The 20,776-nt window shown below is 42.9% G+C and overlaps 1 protein-coding gene across 1 annotated transcript in view; it reads left to right on the top strand.

Annotated features, from left to right (window-relative positions):
* Positions 1-792: 792 nt before the first annotated feature.
* LOC138293113 (calcium-activated chloride channel regulator 1-like) overlaps positions 793-20,776 on the top strand; it is a 102,294-nt gene continuing 82,310 nt past the window's right edge. The window contains exons 1-3 of the mRNA XM_069232131.1: positions 793-1,076; positions 9,562-9,699; positions 17,610-17,760. Coding sequence (XP_069088232.1) covers positions 918-1,076; positions 9,562-9,699; positions 17,610-17,760 — 448 coding nt within the window. The 5' untranslated portion in view covers positions 793-917. The remainder of the gene's footprint in view (positions 1,077-9,561; positions 9,700-17,609; positions 17,761-20,776) is intronic.

The following is a 20,776-nucleotide window of genomic DNA, read 5'->3' as shown; positions in this document are numbered from 1 at the left end:
CCTGTTTGGACAACGTGCTCTGCGTGTCCGGGAGGAGCGCAGAGCACGGGTATAAAATAAAGAACGAACTGCGGTGACGCAGTCGCACATGTGTTAGCAAGCAAGCATGGTCTCCGTGTACTTATTACTAGGGCGCCCTAGCAGAAACTACATATATATAATCCTACTTTTGTGTTACACAGGGGGTTGCAGAGGGACATTACGGTCCGCCTGGGAGCAGCTTAGATAAAACTCTGGATTGTCCTCGTAGCAAAGCAGGAACCATAGAATGTCAGGCACATGCAGCCAGATGTGCGGCTCGGGTGCCCTTCCATTCAAAAATACCAATGCGATTTCCACTGTGTATCGATTACTACTCTTCCCTCTTTATCCATTCTCAACATATACGCGAATTCATTAATTTCCCTTTGCTTTATCTATTCCCTGATCGTTTTGTTCGTGGTTTGTAAAGCTCGGAGCAGAACAGACATTTTAGAATGCATAAACGTATGACTTTGGCGAACGGCGTGAAGAGGCACTGCGCGCCCCTTGCGCTCTGGTCTGGGAATTTCCCAAACTCGGGATTTCCTCTCAATGTCATACTGTTCATCTATGATTCCTTAGAAAACTGGAATTTCCCTCGAACAGTAATGTTAGAAATAACCCATGCCACAGGAGGTGAAATCGGACGTCCCTCCGGAGATTGCTTTCGTCTCCTCGCTGCCGTGCTTTGTAACGGGACACCAGTGCCTGCTGCACATTGGAATGTACGGGAGGGGAGGCTCTCTCAATGACGTCACGGCCCGCAGAAAGATGTTCCCTTCGAACGAGAAGCTGCCTTCACTTTCGCTCTGGGTATCCCCGAGTTCACGTCTTTCTTAAGTATTGAAGCACAGCGCCCTTCTGCACCAAGGCTGCAATCTGCGCAAGAATCGGTCATGCGTTTCATTAGAGCTGCCCTTCTTGTTCTGCTGCAGCTACTGCCAAGTGCCCTGTTGGCGTCTACTGTACAGCTGAAAGGCAACGGTTACGAGAATGTGGTTATTGCTATCAACCCAGGCGTACCTGAAAATGAAGATATTATCACCAAAATTAAGGTAAAAGGAGGATGTTATTACTTCTGACTGTTGTCCCCATTTAGAATTTTTTTACCGTTCACATACTTTTAAAAAAGTCTCCAAACGCCATAATTATTTCATGTATGCGGTCACGCCTACCACTGACATGTAAAGGACAGTACATATTATTTACTTTTAATGCCTCGTGCATTTTAATGTCAAAGTTGTTTTCCTTCCTGACGTTACAAGGTCACAAAACACCCTGCATATATTATATTCTAAAGGTTATGAGTTGTAAATGTAATCAATTTGACAAAGTGTATTCTACCCCATGTCAGTTGGTGCAATGAGCTGCCGTTTCATGACGTCTAGTTTACCTAAATGACAAAAGTCAGCAAAACCTCTTTAAGTTTTTGTGGGGAGTGTTATAAAGAGTTGGGGACAGGTAGCAAGTTGCAGCTTCAGACAGTACAAACTTTGCAATCAATATGCTTGTCTTTGCTGTTTTTTAAAGCCCATGTGTATTACACAAAACTACAAGCAAAGTGATGTTGTGTACAAAGCCAGGAGTGACAGAACGTGTCAGACAAAACACCAAGGGGCATATTTATACTCTGTTTGCACCAAATTTGCGTCAACTTTTTTTACGCAAATTCGGTGCAAACCTAACACCCTATTTATACTTTGATGCCCAACCCCGTGAACGTCAAAAATTCAGCCTTATTTATACTCCCCCGTCATTTTGATGCACAGGAGGGGGCGGGCCTTAAAAAATGACGCTCAGCCTGATTTGCGTTGTTTTTTAATGCCTGGGTGAGGGCAGGCGTTAAGGGACCTGTGGGCTAATTTCCATGGTCTCTGACCATGGAAGCAGTCCACAGGTGCCCAGGGACACCCCATGCCACCCTCGCCCACCCCTGGAGGACACCTATGGATGGGGGGACCCATCCCAGGTAAGTACAGGTAAGTAGCGGTAAGTATTTTTTTTTTTTAAGTGGCAAAGGGGGTGCCTAACTTGGGCCCCCCTACATGCCACTGTGTCCAATAACCATGCCTAGCAGACAGAAGTCCCCTGGGCATAGCCATTGGGAAGTGGGGCATGACTCCTGTCTTTCCTAAGACAGGAGTCATTTCAATGGGGGTTGTGCGTCAAAAAATAGCGCAAGTCTGGTTAGAGCCATGATTTTTTACTCTAACCTGATTTGCACCATTTTTTGACGCACAACCCCCATTCTTCCCTACGCCTTCGCTGCCCGGTTAGAGTAATTTTTTTTACTCTAACCAGTCCGCAGCACCGGCTAACGTCAATCCATAAATAAGGTGCCCGCCTGGCACGTTGGAATGGCGTTAGCCGGCGGTAAATTTTTTGACACAAACCAGCGGCGGCTCTGGTTTGCGTCAAAAAAGTATAAATATGGGTCCGAGCTTCCCAGCAGCATGCAAATTTACACTCAGGCCCATATTTATAGTTTTTTTAGCTCCGCATTTGCGTCATTTTTTAACGAAAAAGCGGTACAAACTTACAAAATACAACTGTGGCCCATATTTATACTTTTTTAGCGCTACATTTGCGCCGCTTTTTGACGCAAAAGCGGCACAAACTTACAAAATACGATTGTATTGTGTAAGTTTGCGCCGCTTTTGCGTTAAAAAGTGTCGGAAATGCGGCGTTAAAAAGTATAAATATGGGCCTCAGTCTTATTATGGGTGGAGGCTTGGGTTTTAGGACGGACATGTGGCTTTGAGGTTTACAAATGTTTCCAAAAGAATACTTTTGATGTATCCGATAGTATTACAAGCTGCCATGCGAGTGTAGTGAGCGGTGGTGCCTGTTTACGAATTGTCAAGCAGTTTTAAAGCAGAATGCTTACGCCCATTAAAAAGCGAGCCTTCTACTTTAAATCAGAGGTCTCACGCTAGCTTTTACTACACAATGGTATGCCTTGTTGTTCATCCCTGCTCTATGACATGTAGGAATGTGCCCCTCTTTCGTATCCTGTTTATGCATTTTTTGTTTTTTTAGGGGCAGGAGCAGACTTGCACTTGCATCGGAATTCGTTTCATACGCTGATAACCCTGTTTGGAATTGTGTTTTTTCCTTTTAAAACTGCAATTTTGACTCAAGCAGAACTCTGTTTGATGTACCGGAAGGGCTGGTAATGTTGCCAATACACCCATTCTTTGGCACAGGAGAGGTGCGCTCACACCTACATTTCCTGAGCGTTTGCACACTTCCCTAGAACAATGTAGATTCACTGCGCACACTGTTGAATACAAGGGAGGGGGTGGAGATCGTTTATTTGTGTATGTGGGCGGGGCTTTGAAGGCTAAGGGGATTTGTGCAGAGCGCAGCCCGAGGCACTTTAATTTAACAGCATCCCCCTCCCACAAAAAAAAGCTTTTGAGGCTGCTGCTGATGTCCATTCCAGGGTGTGAAACCTCCACAGGACATCCGGCTGTGGGTTGTGCAAGACCAACAAACAACGGGCCTGGAAACGTGCATGGTTTCCATTTCATTTCGTGCAAACCATGTGACATCAGCTCGTCACTGGGTGACAGCGTGAAGGAAGCTGTTATCATGTCTCATGGTATGAGCTTCCAGGTTTGGCACAGGAAGGAGACACTTTCTTCATAGTGGCCTCTGAATCACCCCAGGAGACTGCAGGAGGAGCAGGAATAACCTCGTTCTGTAGGCAAGTGAGTGGAAAAGGACCAGAGATACATATTCCGATGAGGGTGACCTTTGTTATGAGGTATCTGTGAGCACAATAGTCTAACCCGAAGTCTTGTCAGTTCACATGTGTAACAAGCACCCCCTCAGACGCGGATGTGCTCGTTTACAAAAAGGGCAAATGATCTTGAGTTGGAGTTGGGCTATAAAATCTTGTTAAATAACTCTTATTTTCACCCACTTTTCCTGTGCTCCAGGCAGGGTCGGATTGGAACTCGAAATTGGCCCGGGCACCCAAAAGAAAGTGGCCCACATTTGTGGATCACCACCTTTCATGAATCAGTGTGTCATTTACATCAGGGACTTATTTAGGGGAGAAATGTGTGGTAAATTATTCTTTTTAAAGTTTTGAAGGCCACTAGCATCACCCGAGACTGTAAACACTGTTATTTCACTACATACCACCCTCCAAGACCGGCCTTTGCTCAAAAAGCACCCTGGACGAAATCAAATTTGGGTCTCCTCCCTCCTCGATTTCCACCCTCCCCTCAATTCAATTTCTACCTTTTCTTAGTGGTGTATTTAACACTACCTTTATCAAAAGATCCTAGCAGTGAATGTTCTGGATCAAGACCAAAGGTAGGAAAGGGAACATTATTGGGTTTTTAAAAGTCTATGCCATGCCACCTTCAATGCACCTGACCTTGTCTTTAATATTATTGCTGCAGATTATCTTAATATGGGGCGTTTTGTGTCCACTGGTCAGTCAAATCCTAGCTGATTACCTTAGCAGTGGCCAGCATCTGAACACACATTTCCCCCTCGCCTTAATCACTTGTTTATATGCTAAGTTGGAGGTGAGCAGTTTTGGGAGGGGGCAACAAAAAGAAAGGAGGGGGAAGAGGAAATGGAGGAAGACAACTGAACATAATGTTAAGTTTTACATAGTAAATGAACAGGAGCTGCCGGCTGAAGTAACACAAAAAATAATAATAATTAGGTGAGCTCATTGTGTGCCTCTCTAAACCTGGATGCCCTGGGCCTCAGCCCAGCTCACCAATGCCCAAGGCCGTCCCTGTCTCCATCCCCCCTTTGTTTCACAATTCACTGTTCACTCCTTTAGTCCCTTTGCCATCTCCGTTTCTCTTCACCTTTGTTTCCCATTCTTCACTTTCTGTCTATACCAATCCATCATTCATAGCTTTTCTCCACGCAATCTTTCGTCTTCCCCACTCTGTTTGTCTCGTCGCTCCACTCCCTGCCTCTGATTTCCTTTTCTCTACCCTTTCCCTTTTCATTCCAGAATGGAGGGTGAATGAGATTTTTTTGTTTTATAACAGCAACACTGCCAAAACGGTGTTTAATTTGTATCTGCCTCCGCACAACACCAAATCCCTGTTAATTGTGCTTCTCAAAGGTTCACTGTCAACTTTTGATCTCGGTAATGGAAAACCGCACCACATGATGTGCATCTTGCAGCTGCCCAATTGTCACTCTGCAAATAACAATTAATGGGCGTAATATGTAGCTTACTCAGACCACCTCTCAACTTTAGCCGTAGCAGTCTATTTGTTAGATAAATCATCCCTGGTATGTGGTGCTGCTTTATCCACAGATGGAAAAAACGGCCCACTAGGTGGCCTCGCCACTGGCCCCTCGGGCAGTGCCCGATTGCCTGCCCTGCCAATCCGACCCTGGCTCCAGGCACCACCTTCTGTTAAAGTCATATAAGCACATATTGATTTTTTTTGGTAAGAAATACATTTTCATTCTCTACAGCTGTTAGGAGATGGTGTGTCTGGCAATGGTACAGGGTGATTCAAGAAAGAGGCAGATGACTTCAGGGAACACTTAAAGTTTCCTGCAAATATAAGCCATTGGGTTGTCTGCGTGGACTATTCTTGTTTTATACTTTTATACATTTCACTCTGTGCTCACTTCACTTTCCTTAATGAGTGTGTCTGTATATCCCTGCATGCTTTTTTTTAGTACTGGGTTCTTTTGTTGATAAAATGCCCAGATGAGTTGAACTCTGGTATTTTCCGTTTTTTTACCCCAATTTTTATGCAAGCAGTAATAAATACATACAATGGATGCAGTAGGTGAGGACAGTGGGGAGAACAGTAGATGGGGTTATCCATGTGTGTAGTTTCCATGTACCACACATTTCATGTAGTTATGATAGTTGCAGGTACATTAGATGTATCGATTTCAAACGACAGGCATCAAATGAGAGTTATAAGTTAGAGTTATGAGAAGGGGGTACAGCAGAAAGAATAAATAAAACAAAACAGATGTGTTTTGATTATATAGTTCAACTTTTTTGTCTGGCAGATAAATCATCAATCAATTATTATTAACCACATATCTACCAGAGTCATATGTAAAACATTTAGAATCATAATTATTTCAACCCCCCACATAAATTACTTCCAAAAAGGATCTTCCTCAGGTCAAGTGATTGTAGCATCATACACGTTATGCTCATTAAAGTCAAGAAATTGATTCAGAAAGCATGGAGTAGAGCCTGGCTTTTTAGATAATTGATGATGCGTGATCTCCTTTCCCTTCTTGAATGTTATGGTCACCATCACGTCACAAGCATTTTATGAAAGTGAGATTCACATTCCTCCCCTAAAGTTTGCATACTTTATGAATCTGTGTGGCAATGAACTAATTGGTTTAGCATATTACAGAAAGATCATTGAACATAGGCACAGTTTTCTCCTTGGAAATCTAAGAGGACAGCTTTAATCCACACTTTGAGTAAAGAATCTAGATCTGTAATCAGAGCTAAAGAGGATAGTGTATAGTCCAATCCGCACAATCATATTCCAGTACCTACTGCCTTTTTCCATAAGGCTTGAATCAATAAATTGCTTCAAATTCACAAACTAACAGCAGAAGAAATTGTCACCTTTCAGATGCTGACACAATAAATCATTTGCAGTGCTCAGCTAATTCTGGTAGTACAATCTATATCCATGGATGTGTATATCATCAAAACACTACTTTATCTGACTCATAACTCCCACCAATATCACTTTGCCAACAAACCTGGAAAGCTCCATATCATGGCTATTGATTTCCCTTATTGAGGGGAAAACAGCCTTTACAATGAAGACTGAACCCCACATTGTTTTCAACACGCAGGTTTAACCACGGATGCAACATTACCATGCATGTCTTTACAATCAATATTCCTTTACCACGCATGGCGAATCTTGTTGTAAATGCGTGAATGGTAATGGCATATTTGTTGTAAAGGTTTTACAGATCTTTGTCACCGCTTAACGAATCTTCACAAAATTTTCTAAAGAAATGAGCCCCGTTGAGTCTTGTTGTGCACGGAATGCCTCCGGGTGATCTGTCACGCGGGGTCCAAGAAAAAAAGGGGGGAGTCAAAAAAGGTACATTACCCACACTAATTCCCATAGGAATTTTTGAACAAGGCTACAGCCGAACCAGTGGAGAGAATTACACCAAATATGGCAGAAAGCTAGGTTTCGGTACGCAGATTACACTTTTGCTTATTTAGTGTCAATCCATCCAGTAGTTTAGGAGATATTAAAGGAAAAACACATTTGTATATCTGAGGGCACAACAACTTTGCGAAGATTAAGAGCTGGTGCAAGGCAAATGCAGAGCTCTGATTGGCTGTCAACACTTCAGCCAGGATGTGTGGGCAACCATCTAAGCCGAGTCCCACAAAAAAGTTTAAAAAAAAAAGACAAGAGGCCAGGGTAGAGTCATTCTGACCCCTTAGCTCTGGTGCTGGGGGCCCAGAGAGACCCCCCCTGGCTAAAAAACACTTAAAAAAAATAATTTTGGTACGATTTCACAACAACATCGCAAATTCGCTGAAAAAAACCCAAACAAAATAAACAAGCGGTTGTTTTTTAGAAGTCCCTGGGTAGGCCATGTTCCAGGGGCATTCATATTTTGGAAGCCCAGGGACCACCACCTCCTTGGGGCTTTAATCTAAAATGGATGCAGGGGCCTCCCAGCCCCCTTGGTAGCCCCGGGGACTGCCACCTCCTTGGGGCTCTTGCTAAAATGGATGAGGGGGGCTTCCTGAACCCCCCCGCAGCCCCAAGGACCGCCACCTTCTCTGACCAGTTTTAAAATTGAGTGCAGGGGGCGTGCACACTCCCCCACAGCTCTGGCGACCGCACCTTCCTGGGGCATTGCTGTAATCTTATGTGGTGGACCGTGTGGCCTCCCCACAGCCCTGAAAACTACTACCTCCCCGGAACACACATTAGAAAGAGAAAAGGGGGCCTGTTTCAGACCACCACCTCCATGGGGCTATTATGTTGGAGGGGGGCCCTCAAGGAGCCACAGATTGTCCTGGGTACCACCACCCCCCAGGGCCAGCTCCTGCTATGTCCTAGGGAGCCCACCCTCGCGACATAGCTGTTTCCACTAGCTTGGCTGCAGCTTCACAGCTGCCACCAAGTCACAGCAAACACTCTGCTTGCAGTGAGGAGGAGCTGTCAAACAGCTCTACCTTGCTGCAAGCAGAGGTTTCTTCTGTCTTTCTGCCTACAAAGATGCACTTAGGGAGACAGAGGAGACTGCTTTCACAGAGAGGGAGCTTTAGTAGCGTCCTCTCTGTGAAAACAAAGTTGGCACCCGCAGAGGCGGGGAGCCAGCTGGGGCCATGGGGGCCTTCAGGCTCCCCCCATGGTCCCAAACATTGTGACTGGGTGCCCTGGGAGGGCACGTAGGTCACATGGCCGGGATCAGGGTCCCTGGGACTAAGAGCGGCCTGGGGAGGGGCCATGTGGCCAACCTCTCCCCCCCAACAAAATAAATAATTAGGACACCCCCAGGGGATGGAGTCTGCAGGGCTGAGATCAACCTGGGAGGGAGCTGCAGAGCCCCCTCCCCCTAAAAAAATTAAATGTTTAGGCCGGGCACAGGGAAATGGGATCCATAGGGCTGAGATCGGCCTTGGGGTGGGGCCAGGCAGGGTTGGGTTGTAATATGGGTTAGTCACAGTGACTGGCCGCATGCCAGGCCCTGCGGCCAACCTCCACTGTGCATGGCCAAAGGGCGTATGCAGTATAGGGTTGGGTGGTTATAGGTTTTGGCTGCTGGGCCTGGCTGCTGGCCAGGCACTGCTGCCAACCCCTGCTGTGCATGGCTGAAGGCCGTGCGCAGCATAAGGTTGGGTTCTTATAGGTGTTGGCTTCAGGGCCTGGCCATAGGCCAGGCTCTGCAGCCGACCACTGATGCACACGGCCAAAGGCTGTGCATGGTTGGTGGTTGTTGGATTAATGTATAGTAATGAAAATTACTTTACGTTAAAAACACTGTAGAAATTCAGTGAAAAAAACAAAGGTTACAGGGACGTTATAGTTAGGAAATAAAATTTAAAAAAACGTAGAAATTCACAGAAAAAAACAAAGGTTACAGGGACGTTGTAGTTAGGTTCTGAATTTACTCGCACAAAACCATAGAAATTCAGCAGTTATAGATTGAGTTCTTTGCCATGCACTGTTTTTCCTCAATTTGTACTGCAATATGACATTGATATTATCAAGGGTATCCTCATAACTCTGTATTATTGTTTTGGATTGTTAGTTTTCATGTAGTTTCCCAATACCATTACTTTCAATCAAAGCAAAAGTAATTTAACTCTGACCTTACACTCTCCATTTGTTTTGGGTGAATGTTGTGTTCCTTAAATTAACAGGTCTTTTATTGGTTATTAGACAAAAAGGAGATTCCCTTGAATTATCATATTTATTTTGTGGTCTCAAATTCATAGGTACAGATTAAGCAGGAACCGATGACTCAAACCATTCCCAGACAGAAGAGTAACTTTCTCTTCTATTTCCTCATCAGGGAATGGTGACTGATGCCTCATTTTACATGTTCAACGCGACACAAAGAAGATTCTATTTCAAGGAAGTAAAGATTTTAATCCCCAAAACATGGAAACCAAACGGTTACCAGAAGAGAAAGTATGAATCATATGAAAAGGTAAGATACGTTGGTCTATAATGTGTAACACATATAAATGAATAATTATATGACAAAATGAGAGAAATGTGCATGGATATTTCAAATGTCTGACTACATTTGAACACATATTAAACACACTATCACCAAAGCATGGTGCTCCAAAACCTCTTGAACTTAGTTTTCTTTTGAAAAAGGCAGATGTTTTTGTGGAACATATTTTGATATGAGAGCATAAAAACATTGTCCATTATGTTACCAATTAAAAGTTCTGTTTTCATATTATCTACCAGAAGAGCTATCCACTCCTACTACATCTAACTTGTCTGTTGGTTTCTAATTATTCTATGTTCATTAAATGTGCCCTATGTCTTTTCCCAGGACCTTGTAGTCCTGTTTCATCTGGGTCTAACAGCCCTGTTTGTTCATTATGAATCAGTCTCTGCACAACGTAATTTATTTATCCCTTCCACACTCACACTGTTTGCTTGGTCAGGCTACACTGTCTCTTTAGACCTCTCTGCGCTGCAGCGGAGGCCATAATTCATTAATACTTAATGTAAAAGATTGCACAGATCAGCTGCCTGCATGTTTTGTACACCTGGATGTGGTGTATACGTGGCAAACATTGATCACAATGTCCCATCACTACTTAAAAGACCTATGGCCACATTTTCCCATAGATACAAAATGGGTAAAACCCTTTGATACATCTGGCCCCTAATCTCACGGGTCGTGTTACATGTGGTATGGTGCCATTAAACCAGTTCTGGTGTTCTTTCTTCTTGACAGGTAATAGGTATTTCAAGATTCTGGTATGCGTGGTACCATTGTGGTACATTCACTATTTTCTATTTTATATGTGTTGAATGTGTATGTTGTAATGCCTTCCTCAGGAAAGGTGAACCAGGACTAAAATGTTTCTGTTTGGTAACCTTCATTTTCTTCCACTGTGAAGGTAACATCCCCGCCTCATCTTTCAAGCCATGCGCTATTAGAAGTAGTGTAACTACCCACAAGATGGTGGAATTGCTAAGGCTGTGTTCACTTCAGGATGGTTACCCTAGGGGTGTGTCGAGCCTGGCAGTGCAACACACCTCTTGTAATTTTCCCACCTATCCAGGTACCAAATATGCACTGGGATAGGAGGGTCGGCATCTCTCTCTGAGGAGAACCTCACCTGCATACAAACGTTGGTGGGATTCTTTGAAGCTTCCTGCCTTGGAATACAGATTTCCAGGCCATCCTGTTGAGAGGGGAGAACAGGCTTTGTTTCTGACCTCCGGAGAGCAAAGGCTTTCACCCTTGGGGGTCCGGACCTTGTCTGTTGGTGGCAGGCTGGCTAGAACTAGTCAGTTAGAACACCAGCAGTTGGTATCTTCCAGGGGGCACCGTTAAGGTGCCCACTGTGTGCATGTATTAATAAATCCATCACTGTAATCAGTGAGGGTTTATTAATACGAGATTTTTGATACTAAACATCCCTATTTTCATTGAAACCATCATATAGCTGGGCTCGTATTGACCAGTTTCCAGCACGTGCATTTAAAATGCCTTCCCTGTTCACTTACTATGTCTAAGAATCGACAAAGGCATAGTAGGGGCATATTTGTTCATTCAGATATGCCCTAACCTGTAATATAATGCACCTTGCCTTAGCACTATAAGGCCTGCTATAGTGGTGGCTTACAAATATCACAGGCAGTCTTAGGGGTCATGGCACACAAGTGTGTACCATGTTGTGTTTTCACCTTTTGTAGGACCTTGTCATACAGCCTGAGGGGCAGCCTGCATGAGTTTGGTGCTGGGTCTCTGTGAGAAACTGGGGCTGATTGCAGAGGCCCCCTAACTTTTTGCCCCCATTTTCCTCTGTATGCTGGTGTTTTCCTGACTCTGATGGTGCCCTGGGTACTGCTAACCAGTCCCAGGGCCTGTGCTCTGTGTAAAATGGATATGCAAATTAGGCTAATTATAATTGGCTAAGTTAACCTACCTATAAGTCCCTAGTATATGGTAGGGCATGTAGGTTTAGGGACCACAGCATAGGTGGTGCACACCTAGGTGCATTGCTGAGGTGCCCAGTGTCATTTTAAAAGCAAGCCTGCCTTGCTGGCTGCTTTTAAATTAAAGTTATATGCAAATTCGACTTTGGAATTAAAGGTACTTCCAAAGTCTTAAACTACCTTATTTTTACATATAAGTCACCCCTAAGGTGTGCCCTATGTGCCCCTAGGGCTGGGTGCCATGTAACTATAAGCAGGGACTTTATAAAAATAGATTTATAAGCACTGGTGAGGTAAAAACAGCCAAATTCGTTTTTCCCTCATTGAAGTAAATGGCCTTCATAGGCTAGAATGGGCAGACTTTATTTTAAATTTTAAAGTCTCCTTAAATGTTACATACCAAGAATTTGGTATCAAATTGATTGTTATAATAAATCCCACAACTTCCAGTTGTTGGATTTAATATAACTAGTGCAGGTAAAAAGTTTAGACTCTACCTAAAAAGTTGCCAATTTCAGCTCTGCATTGTTTTTGCTGCTGTGCTCTGATTGGCCAGCCTGCAGCAGCTTCTGCCAGGCTACTTTAATGAGGTGTGAAGTGGCCTGACTTCACACAAAGGAATGTGCTTGGGGGAGAGAATCTCCCCTCAGCAGATGGTGAGGCAGGAAGGGGGAGGGCTGCCAAACTGGTCTTCAAAGGCAGAGAAGGACATTTGCAGCACCCAGCAACACACCCACATCCTGCAACCCCAGACAATTAGGTGCCCCCTTGATTAGATTAGGAGAGGGCAGGAGAGGGGTGTGTTTATGATTTTTAGCCACACCAGTGGGTGGGCTCAGCCAGATCTCTCCTCCAAAAACCAGATTCATTCATTTTGGATTTTTAGAGACTGTTGCCTTCTGGGATGGATTTTTGCCACACTTCCCAGGAAGTGGTCATCACAGGGGGACGACCCTGTCCCTGATTGGAGAACCAGGGCCCCCCTGCTTTTCACCCAGGAGCAAGGATAAAACTGGCAGACCTGCACCCACGCCTCAGATCCCCTCCAGAATTCAACAAGAAAGGAACTAAAGAAGAAGAAGGACTGCCCTGCTGGACCCCTGGCCTGCACCTGGACCCTGCACTCAGAAGGACTGCACCAGCTGCACACTTGGGCTTCACCACAAGAAGGACTTTGCCTGGCTTCAACTGGTTCAAGGAGGGACTCCCTGTTTGCTACAGGTGAAAAATTGCTAAACCAGAGTCCCCTGCACCAACTCCTGAAGAAAGCGACCAGCTGACCACTGTCCAGTGGCCAAAAAGGAGTTTGCGCCAGGTGCATTCTGGGAGTTGAAGTCCGCACCCCCAAGGACCATCACAGAACTTCTGGACCCTTGGGGTGAGCTGTGGACCCCAAAAGAACCTTAAAAGAACATCTGGGTGAAGCCCCAGAAGTTTGGAAAAGATTGGAGAATTTTTGAAAAAAAGCTCCATAAAGTGACCTACCCGACGCGGAAATTCTAGCCGGCTTGCCTCAACCGCGACCCGGCCTGACTTCGTGGTTCGTCCCGGTAAAGAAAAACATCCAAAAAAGAGACTAAGTCCGAACGTAAAAAGTTGACCGGGACCTCCCAGCCATCGTATCCGAGAAGGGCTCCATGGACGTCGGATCAAGATCCAGGTTTACCCCGGTCGAAGGATTTTCATCTCGAAAAAACGACTAAGTCCGAAGGTAAAAATCACCACCGAGGAAACCGACTTCGCGTATCCGGACAAGGGCTCCAGGAGGTCGGATTCAACTGGCAGGTTCGTCCCGGTGAAGAAAAACTTCAAAATAAAGACTAAGTCAGAAGGTAACTTTTTAACCGAGGCCTCCCGCGACTTGTAGCCGAGCAGGGCTCCATCGCGGTCGGCCTGAAAGTTTGACTTTGCCCCGGTCCTGGTGCAACCAGATGACCCGATTGGCGCTTTTTGTTTCTAAGCGCTAGAAAATAATAATACTTTAAAAATTCATATCTCCGGTTCCCCTGAACCGATTTTAATCGTTTTTGTGTCATTTTAAAGATAAAAATATAAGCTATTTTTATAAATTGGTTTTGGATTTTTAAACTGTTTCCTGTGTTTTATTTAATTACTGTTTTGTGATATTTGAATGCTTTACACTTTGTCTCCTAAGTTAAGCCTTGACGCTCGATGCCAAGCTACCAAGGGTAGAGCTGGGATTAATTTATTGAGACCTAACTGTACTTACGTGGAGGTTTGTGGCTTGTTGCTAGGTGTAGGTACCTACCTGCCCTACCAATAACCCATTTTCCAACAGTCTCTTATAGTGGCATAAGTTATGCTACAGCTCTTAGGAACTCTTTTTTAGTACTTAGGTCCTAGGTACCTGAGGTACCATTTACTAGGGATGTGCAAAGGTGGTAAAAGGCCTGACCAGTTGAGAATCAAGTGACCAGGTATCTTGTTTTGGAGAAGAAACACTGGCAATGGGGACCTGGTTAGCAGGAACCCAGTGCACATCAGTCAAAGTTGCATACTGCAACTACAACCCAGCTTCCTACAGGCATGTGCATTTCAAATGAAATCTTTGTCGCTTATCCTTTTTTTTGCTAGGATGCATTCTCTTTAAAAAAAATAGTCGATTTCTACCACACAATCTCCTTTCTATTCTCCTTCTATAAGCGATGTGTGAGTTTGTAAAAACTAACTGTTGTTTTATAGTGCTATTCTTGTGTAAAGATCAAAGTAATCCAAGAACAAAGTTTTATAGTGCTATTCTTGTGTAAAGATCAATGTAATCCAAGAACAAACACTAACTTTGAAGACCAAGTTCAGAATTCTTTTAAAGCTTACCAAGAACACCTACATGTTCCCATCAATCTGGAGTTAAATAGTCAGATTACCTTATTACTTAATCCACGGAAAATCATTGTTTATAGAGTCACCCAAACACAGTAAAACACCACACTTTCAGCCTGGCTTTGACAGTACCTGAAAAAGATAGTAAATGGTATTCCATGTTACACTTAGAAAAAAAAGTAAGGATGGTTGTCCCCTTTCTGCCTTACCCTGGACCAGAGTCATCTTTTCAAATTCCATCCACAAATATTTCCAGATGATTTCAGTTTGTTGAGTATTCTCTTTGTATGACACTGTCATGCCAGACAATGGGAAACATAATCAAACTACCCCTCCTCCAACCACAGCATGTTTAAAGGAAGCCCATTTAGTCACATCCAATCTAAAGCCCTCTTCATTACTCGTTGTTCTGATCTTTCTTTTCCATCATCTCCTACTTTCCTACTGATTTACTCTTACCTCTCTTTTGCCACAAATGTTTTGATTCTACCCCCAGTTTTCTCAAACCCGCTAATGATCCTTCCCCCCTCCTTCTGCTCTATACTTTCATTATCTTCTCTCTTTATGTAGCTCTTTTAGATCTCGTAACAGATTACTTTATATATCATGAAGATACCAGGCCCAGTTCTCCCCGTGCTGCTGCATTGCTCTTACTCCTGTTTTCTCCTTGCTTTTCCCCTGTTTTTTGAGTGCCTTTTCCTTCATTTCACCTTGTTCTCACAGCTTTTTCCTTCCTCCTCCCTCCATTTTTTGTATGCCCTCACCTTGCTTTTCCCATGTTTTGACTTCTTTCTCCTTGCTTTCCCCCCTGTTTTTTGTGGCTTCTCCATGATTGCCACATTTGATTTACTAGTAAATCCTTTGTAAAGTGCACTATGTGCCCAGGGCCTGTAAGTTAAATACTGCTAGTGAGCCTGCTGCACTGGTTGTGCCACGCTCTACAGCAGACTTTTAAACATGCCTCAGGCCTGCCATTGCAGAGCCTGTGCATGCAATTTAGACTGCCACGTCGACCTAGCAAGTGTGCTTACTTGCCAGGCCTCAAACCTTCGTTTTTATTACATTTAAGTCACCCCTGTGGTATGCCTTGTCGCCCCAAAGGCAGGGTGCAGTGTATTTAAAAAAGTTGGACATGTACTTTAAGGTTTAACATGTCTAGGTAGTGAAAAACTCTTAAATGTGTTTTTCACTATTGCAAGGACTATCTCTTAAATAGGCTTGTATAGGGATTGCCTTGAAACATCTTTTAAGTATAATTTCCAATTGGAAAAATATAGAGAAATGGAGTTTGGTGTCTCTGGACTCACAATTTAAAGAGACATCTTTTGGTAAAGGTGGTTTTTAAATTGCCGGTCTGAAAATGCCACTTTTAGAAAGCTGGCATTTTCTTACTTTAACCGTTCTGTGCCTTAGACTGCCTCCAATCCACATCTGGTCTATGTGGTTTTAGGTGACAGCTACATCTGCAGTCCATCCGCATACCAGTGGGTCTTCCTGGACAGGAAGGGAGGAGGGGCTCTCGCACACACTTTAAAGAGTAGTGACTTGACCCCACACAAAGGCCTGATAACCCCCCACAGACCTCGTGGCAGATGAGACTGGGCTGTAAGGGAAACCACTCTCTTAAGTCTCCCCCACTTCAAAGGCACATATGGGTATAAGTACTGGGCCTCTGAAACCACAGAAAGGGAACACTTTTCAACTGAGAACATTCTACCTGGAGGAAGGATCGCAGGCTGTCGGAGGGACAGACACTTTTCTGTTTGTGTTGCTGTGTTGGCCTGCTGCCTGCTTCTTCTTGCATGAGAGTGAGAGGACTGGATCTAACTCTCTACATCCTGTAAGCTAAAGTTTCTGTAAGGGCCTGACTGAGCATGCCTCCTTTTTCTGGAGTCTCAGGGAAATCAAAGACTTCATCTGCATGTTGCTACTAGCCCCTGGACTCCTCTGCTGAGAGTCCTGCTCTGTTAAGTGGTCCCAAATCCAGTCTTGGGCCCTTTGAGGTGAGTGTGGTGCTGCAAAACAAGAACTGAGGCAACAACACCGGCGTGTCACTTGAACCGACATATCCCGCTGCAGAAACGCCATTTTGCTGCTGCCTGCATTGAAGTCGCGGACACCACTTGTCGACTGTGTGACACAATGACCCCGACTTGCAACATAGCCTCAGCTTGACCCAACAATGATGCATTGGACCCAGCACTCATCGCTTTTGACATTGATGCATCAATGGCATTGCCCGATCTGGAAACAACACATCACATGCAAGCACAATGCATCCCCTCCTCTGGATCAACGCATCGTCACCGGGCATCGACACAACAAAGGTATTGTTAGAGGATCTGCGTGAATCCTCTACCTGGCCCATGCTCCATCATAGTCAGACTGCACTTTTGAATTTGCCCCGATCCAGTGCGACCTGATAGTTCTGGTGGAAAGCTATTGTCTTCTAAGCACTGCATTTTGATCTAATCATTGAACATTCAGAACTTGACTTGTGCATGTTGGATTCTTGTTGTTTGGTTTTGTTTGACTCAGATAAATATTGACTGTTTTTCTAAACTGGTGTGGAGTCCTTTTGTTGTGTATTCACTGTGTTGCTGTGAGTGTGCACAAATATGTTACACATTGCCTCTTTAGTTTAGCCTAACCACTCTATGCCAAGCTACGAGAGGGTGCGCACAGGTAAGCCTTTAATGTATAGCTTACTTTCCCTAACTAGGATTGTGGTCCCTACTCGGACAGAGTGCAATGAGTTCCTTTACATCCTTATATTAGTTACCATTTTAGGTGTTTCCTGTAGGTCGATTTTTCACATTCCTAATCCTCTACATCTGTGTTTTTTGTCTTGCAATGGATTGTATTTTAGGGAAGGTATTCCACTTTTGATCTATGCAACTTTAAGCTTATGTGATGAAGGTAATTCCCTGTGTTGTTTGTCTTCGAATAGATTGAAAATGTCTGTTTTTCTGAATATTGTTCTAAAATATGTTTGATGATTAGTCTTTTTTGTTTTATGCAGATAATACACTAGCCTGCATGCTGGGTGACTGTGATCTTGAACATGATGTTATTTTATAATTTTAGGCAAGTGTCATTGTTGCTGATTTCTATGTAAAGTATGGAGATGATCCTTACACCCTACAGTATGGGGGATGTGGTCAACAAGGCAAATATATCCACCTGACTCCTAACTTCCTACTAAATGATGACTTGATTGATGTCTATGGGTTGAGAGGTAAACTAACTATTTAATTTTTAATTATCATTAATTTTCATTAGGTGCCTGAAAACTGTTTTAGTTCATCTGCATGATTTTCATTTTCTGTATATCAGAAATTACTGTGACTGCCCTTGAATCTTGAGGAACCATTTCTATGACATCTATCTTTTACTTCAACAAACCCACAACAGGTGAATGCTGCTGTACATGGTTATGTTATCAATGCAAAAGAAAGAATGACAGAAACTCCAAGGAAAACAATTTTTAAATTACTTGAATACAGTTTATTTTGCATTCCACTTCTGCTTGGACTGTGTTGCACATTAGAAATTCTGATGAAATCTTAAAATATTTGATCTGGGGTAAGGAGTGATGGTTAATTTAAGAGTAATGGGACAGTTCTGCTGTACACTCATTGATGGGGCTGTTACAGGCCCACACATTTAGGTAGGTGGACTAAGTGGAGTAGAAGGTTTAAGAACATTCATAGAGCATTACAGTCAGTTTAACTCAGAGTATAGCTATATGTATTCTTTACAGAATTGAAGGTCCACGAGTGGATTAAAAACACTCATTCACAGAATTGAAGATTAGGATACTGCCGAGCAAGGGCATCCCTTAGAACTGCCCAACTTCAGGACTGGCACTCCCCAATCTGGCTTAGAACATATATATTTTTTGTTCTTATTTACCCATTCTTGCTCAAAATTGACAAAATAGTTAAGACAGACGCAGGAAGTAATAGTTAAGACCTAATCCCTAAGTGTACCCCCTGCTTTATTTTCTATTTTGCGCCCTGGAATGAAGAGGTGGCACTTCATTTCCTTCCAAAATTATTGTAACTGCTAATACTTTTAACAAGCCTTGAGAAAATGTATAGAGCAAGAAATTGCATAGAGCAAGAAAGCAAAGCTAAAATATTCCAGAAGGTCATGGGATATAGATAACCAACAAGAAATGTTAATTAAGAATCACTTTCAGTTGTGTTATTTATTTTTCTGCTCTACTCCCAGTATATACAATTAGAAACATGGTATTAGTGCTAAAGATTTCCAAGGTGCTTTATATTGAATATCCTCGCAGAAATGTTGACAAAATCATCTACTTTTTGAACAAGAGAATTTGTGCAAGTGAGCTCATCATTTCTAAAAGTGCATGGTAAGAATATAATGCACTGAAATATCCTATGCTTGTAGTAGAAATTGTCTGCTACCATTTTATTTCTAACAGTAAAATAGTCAGATGTTGCAACCAAGTATAGAGGAGAGGAATACAATCAAATCTTCACTACAATTTGTTTTCAGTTGCCCCCTGAAAGTATATTTGTTTACACCTATTGATTTTTAGAAATATAAGCATAGTGAACAAAGAAAAGTCAGAGTTGTCTTTTGACAATTTCTTTGTTTATTAACTAGCTTAGGGTACAATGGATAACTTGAAAAACCAGTGGCGTGTTGAACACAAGACTGCTTGTTATAATTAAAGGATTGATCCTTTTGTCGACCTTTAGTCCCTCAACAGCATACTATTTACTTCTGAGTGTCCAGCAGAAGGAAAAAAGTACTTCTGCTTACATGACTGCTTGGACCAGGAGTAGTGATGGTTTATCAGGGGTAACAAAATACAAACTAGTGATACCAACTGCTACCTCTTCTTAGCTATAATAATAGCAACAGTTTAACGGAGCACAGCGTTTAACTGGACCCAAATGTGCTTGAGAAAAGAGGGAAAGCAGAGGATAGAATGCGATTGGCAGGAGGAGAGAGCAAACAACGTGAGGCAAGAGTTGACAGGAAATGATAATGCTGAAATGGACTGTGAAAGGAAATAAAGTTAGCATGTTAGGGTATGATTTAGTTGGGTAAAGTATGCTTGGTGAGTATAACTTCATTCACTCACTGAATGAATGAGTGTGTAAGTATGCACTGCTATATATATAGCACCAATGATGGAATTAAAATCCTCAAAGTATTTTTACAAACAGCAGTAGATTAAAAATACTTGAATAAATGGAGGCAAAAGGTCATGCAACATATAAGAAAAATAGATTTGAAAGTTTGTAAACTTGACTTGAAGGAGTGGAGGGTATGTAGAATGTGCATGCCAATGAACGTGTGGGGAAAATATGTGCGCATCCTTTTTCGACTTGTGTTGCTAGCATTTTGACACTGGGCACTGTGAAACTGCCAGTTGTTCTCCCAAGGCACCTGCCGTGTTGCTAAAACAAGAGATAAAATTAGATACATCCAAGTGGCTTACTCTGTAATATCACAGTCAATTGATGCAGGAACTCAGTGGAGTAAAGGTTAAATGCCATGTTTGGGCTGTGGTGTGTATTTATACCATATACATTTGTGACTGAATAATCTTGATTCTAGGTTCACCATAGTGGCTTGTATGACTGAAATTTAAAGCCCTGCAAAAACACATAATAGCACCGATCCAGGGCAGGTAGAGAACCATAGTTTTATACATGTAATATGTCACCTCTGAGCACACATCGTCACACCTCAAGACTAGGAGTTTGATGTATAACTGTGGGACATGATAGATATTAAGGAAAATGTATCCTTACAATTAATATCTGAAATATTGAGTGTTTACTATGGTTAAAGAAGCATGTTTTACTGGAGAGGCGTTTTTGATGTTAAAAGTAAATTTTCACAGTTCCAGTTAGAAAAATGCTATGCACTGTCTTTTACAGTTCTTTTCTTAATATACATCCAAGCTGTTTTCTAATAGTGAATATAGATTTTTGATCACTATATTAAAAATGCGATATTCTAAAATGAAGCTTTGTGTTGCCTGGAAGCTTCATCTGTAATGAATTCAATTCTACTCAGTTTCCCTCATGACAGTGATTAAGTCTTGCTGGTGCATGAAAAGTTTTTTACTATTGCAGTTTGATTGCTTCTTGGAATGCAAAGATTGGAGGGTTAACCACTGTAAATGTACGTGAGCGTGTGGTAGATGGAAGTGTATATTAACAGATGGTGTAACACAGAGCCAAAATTATGTAGTGTTTTATGAC

Source organism: Pleurodeles waltl, chromosome 4_2 (genome assembly GCF_031143425.1).
Source record: "Pleurodeles waltl isolate 20211129_DDA chromosome 4_2, aPleWal1.hap1.20221129, whole genome shotgun sequence".
NCBI classification, from domain to species: Eukaryota; Metazoa; Chordata; class Amphibia; order Caudata; family Salamandridae; genus Pleurodeles; species Pleurodeles waltl.
The sequence above is the reverse complement of the archived record's forward strand: the minus strand, read 5'-3'. Positions and strand labels throughout refer to the sequence as shown.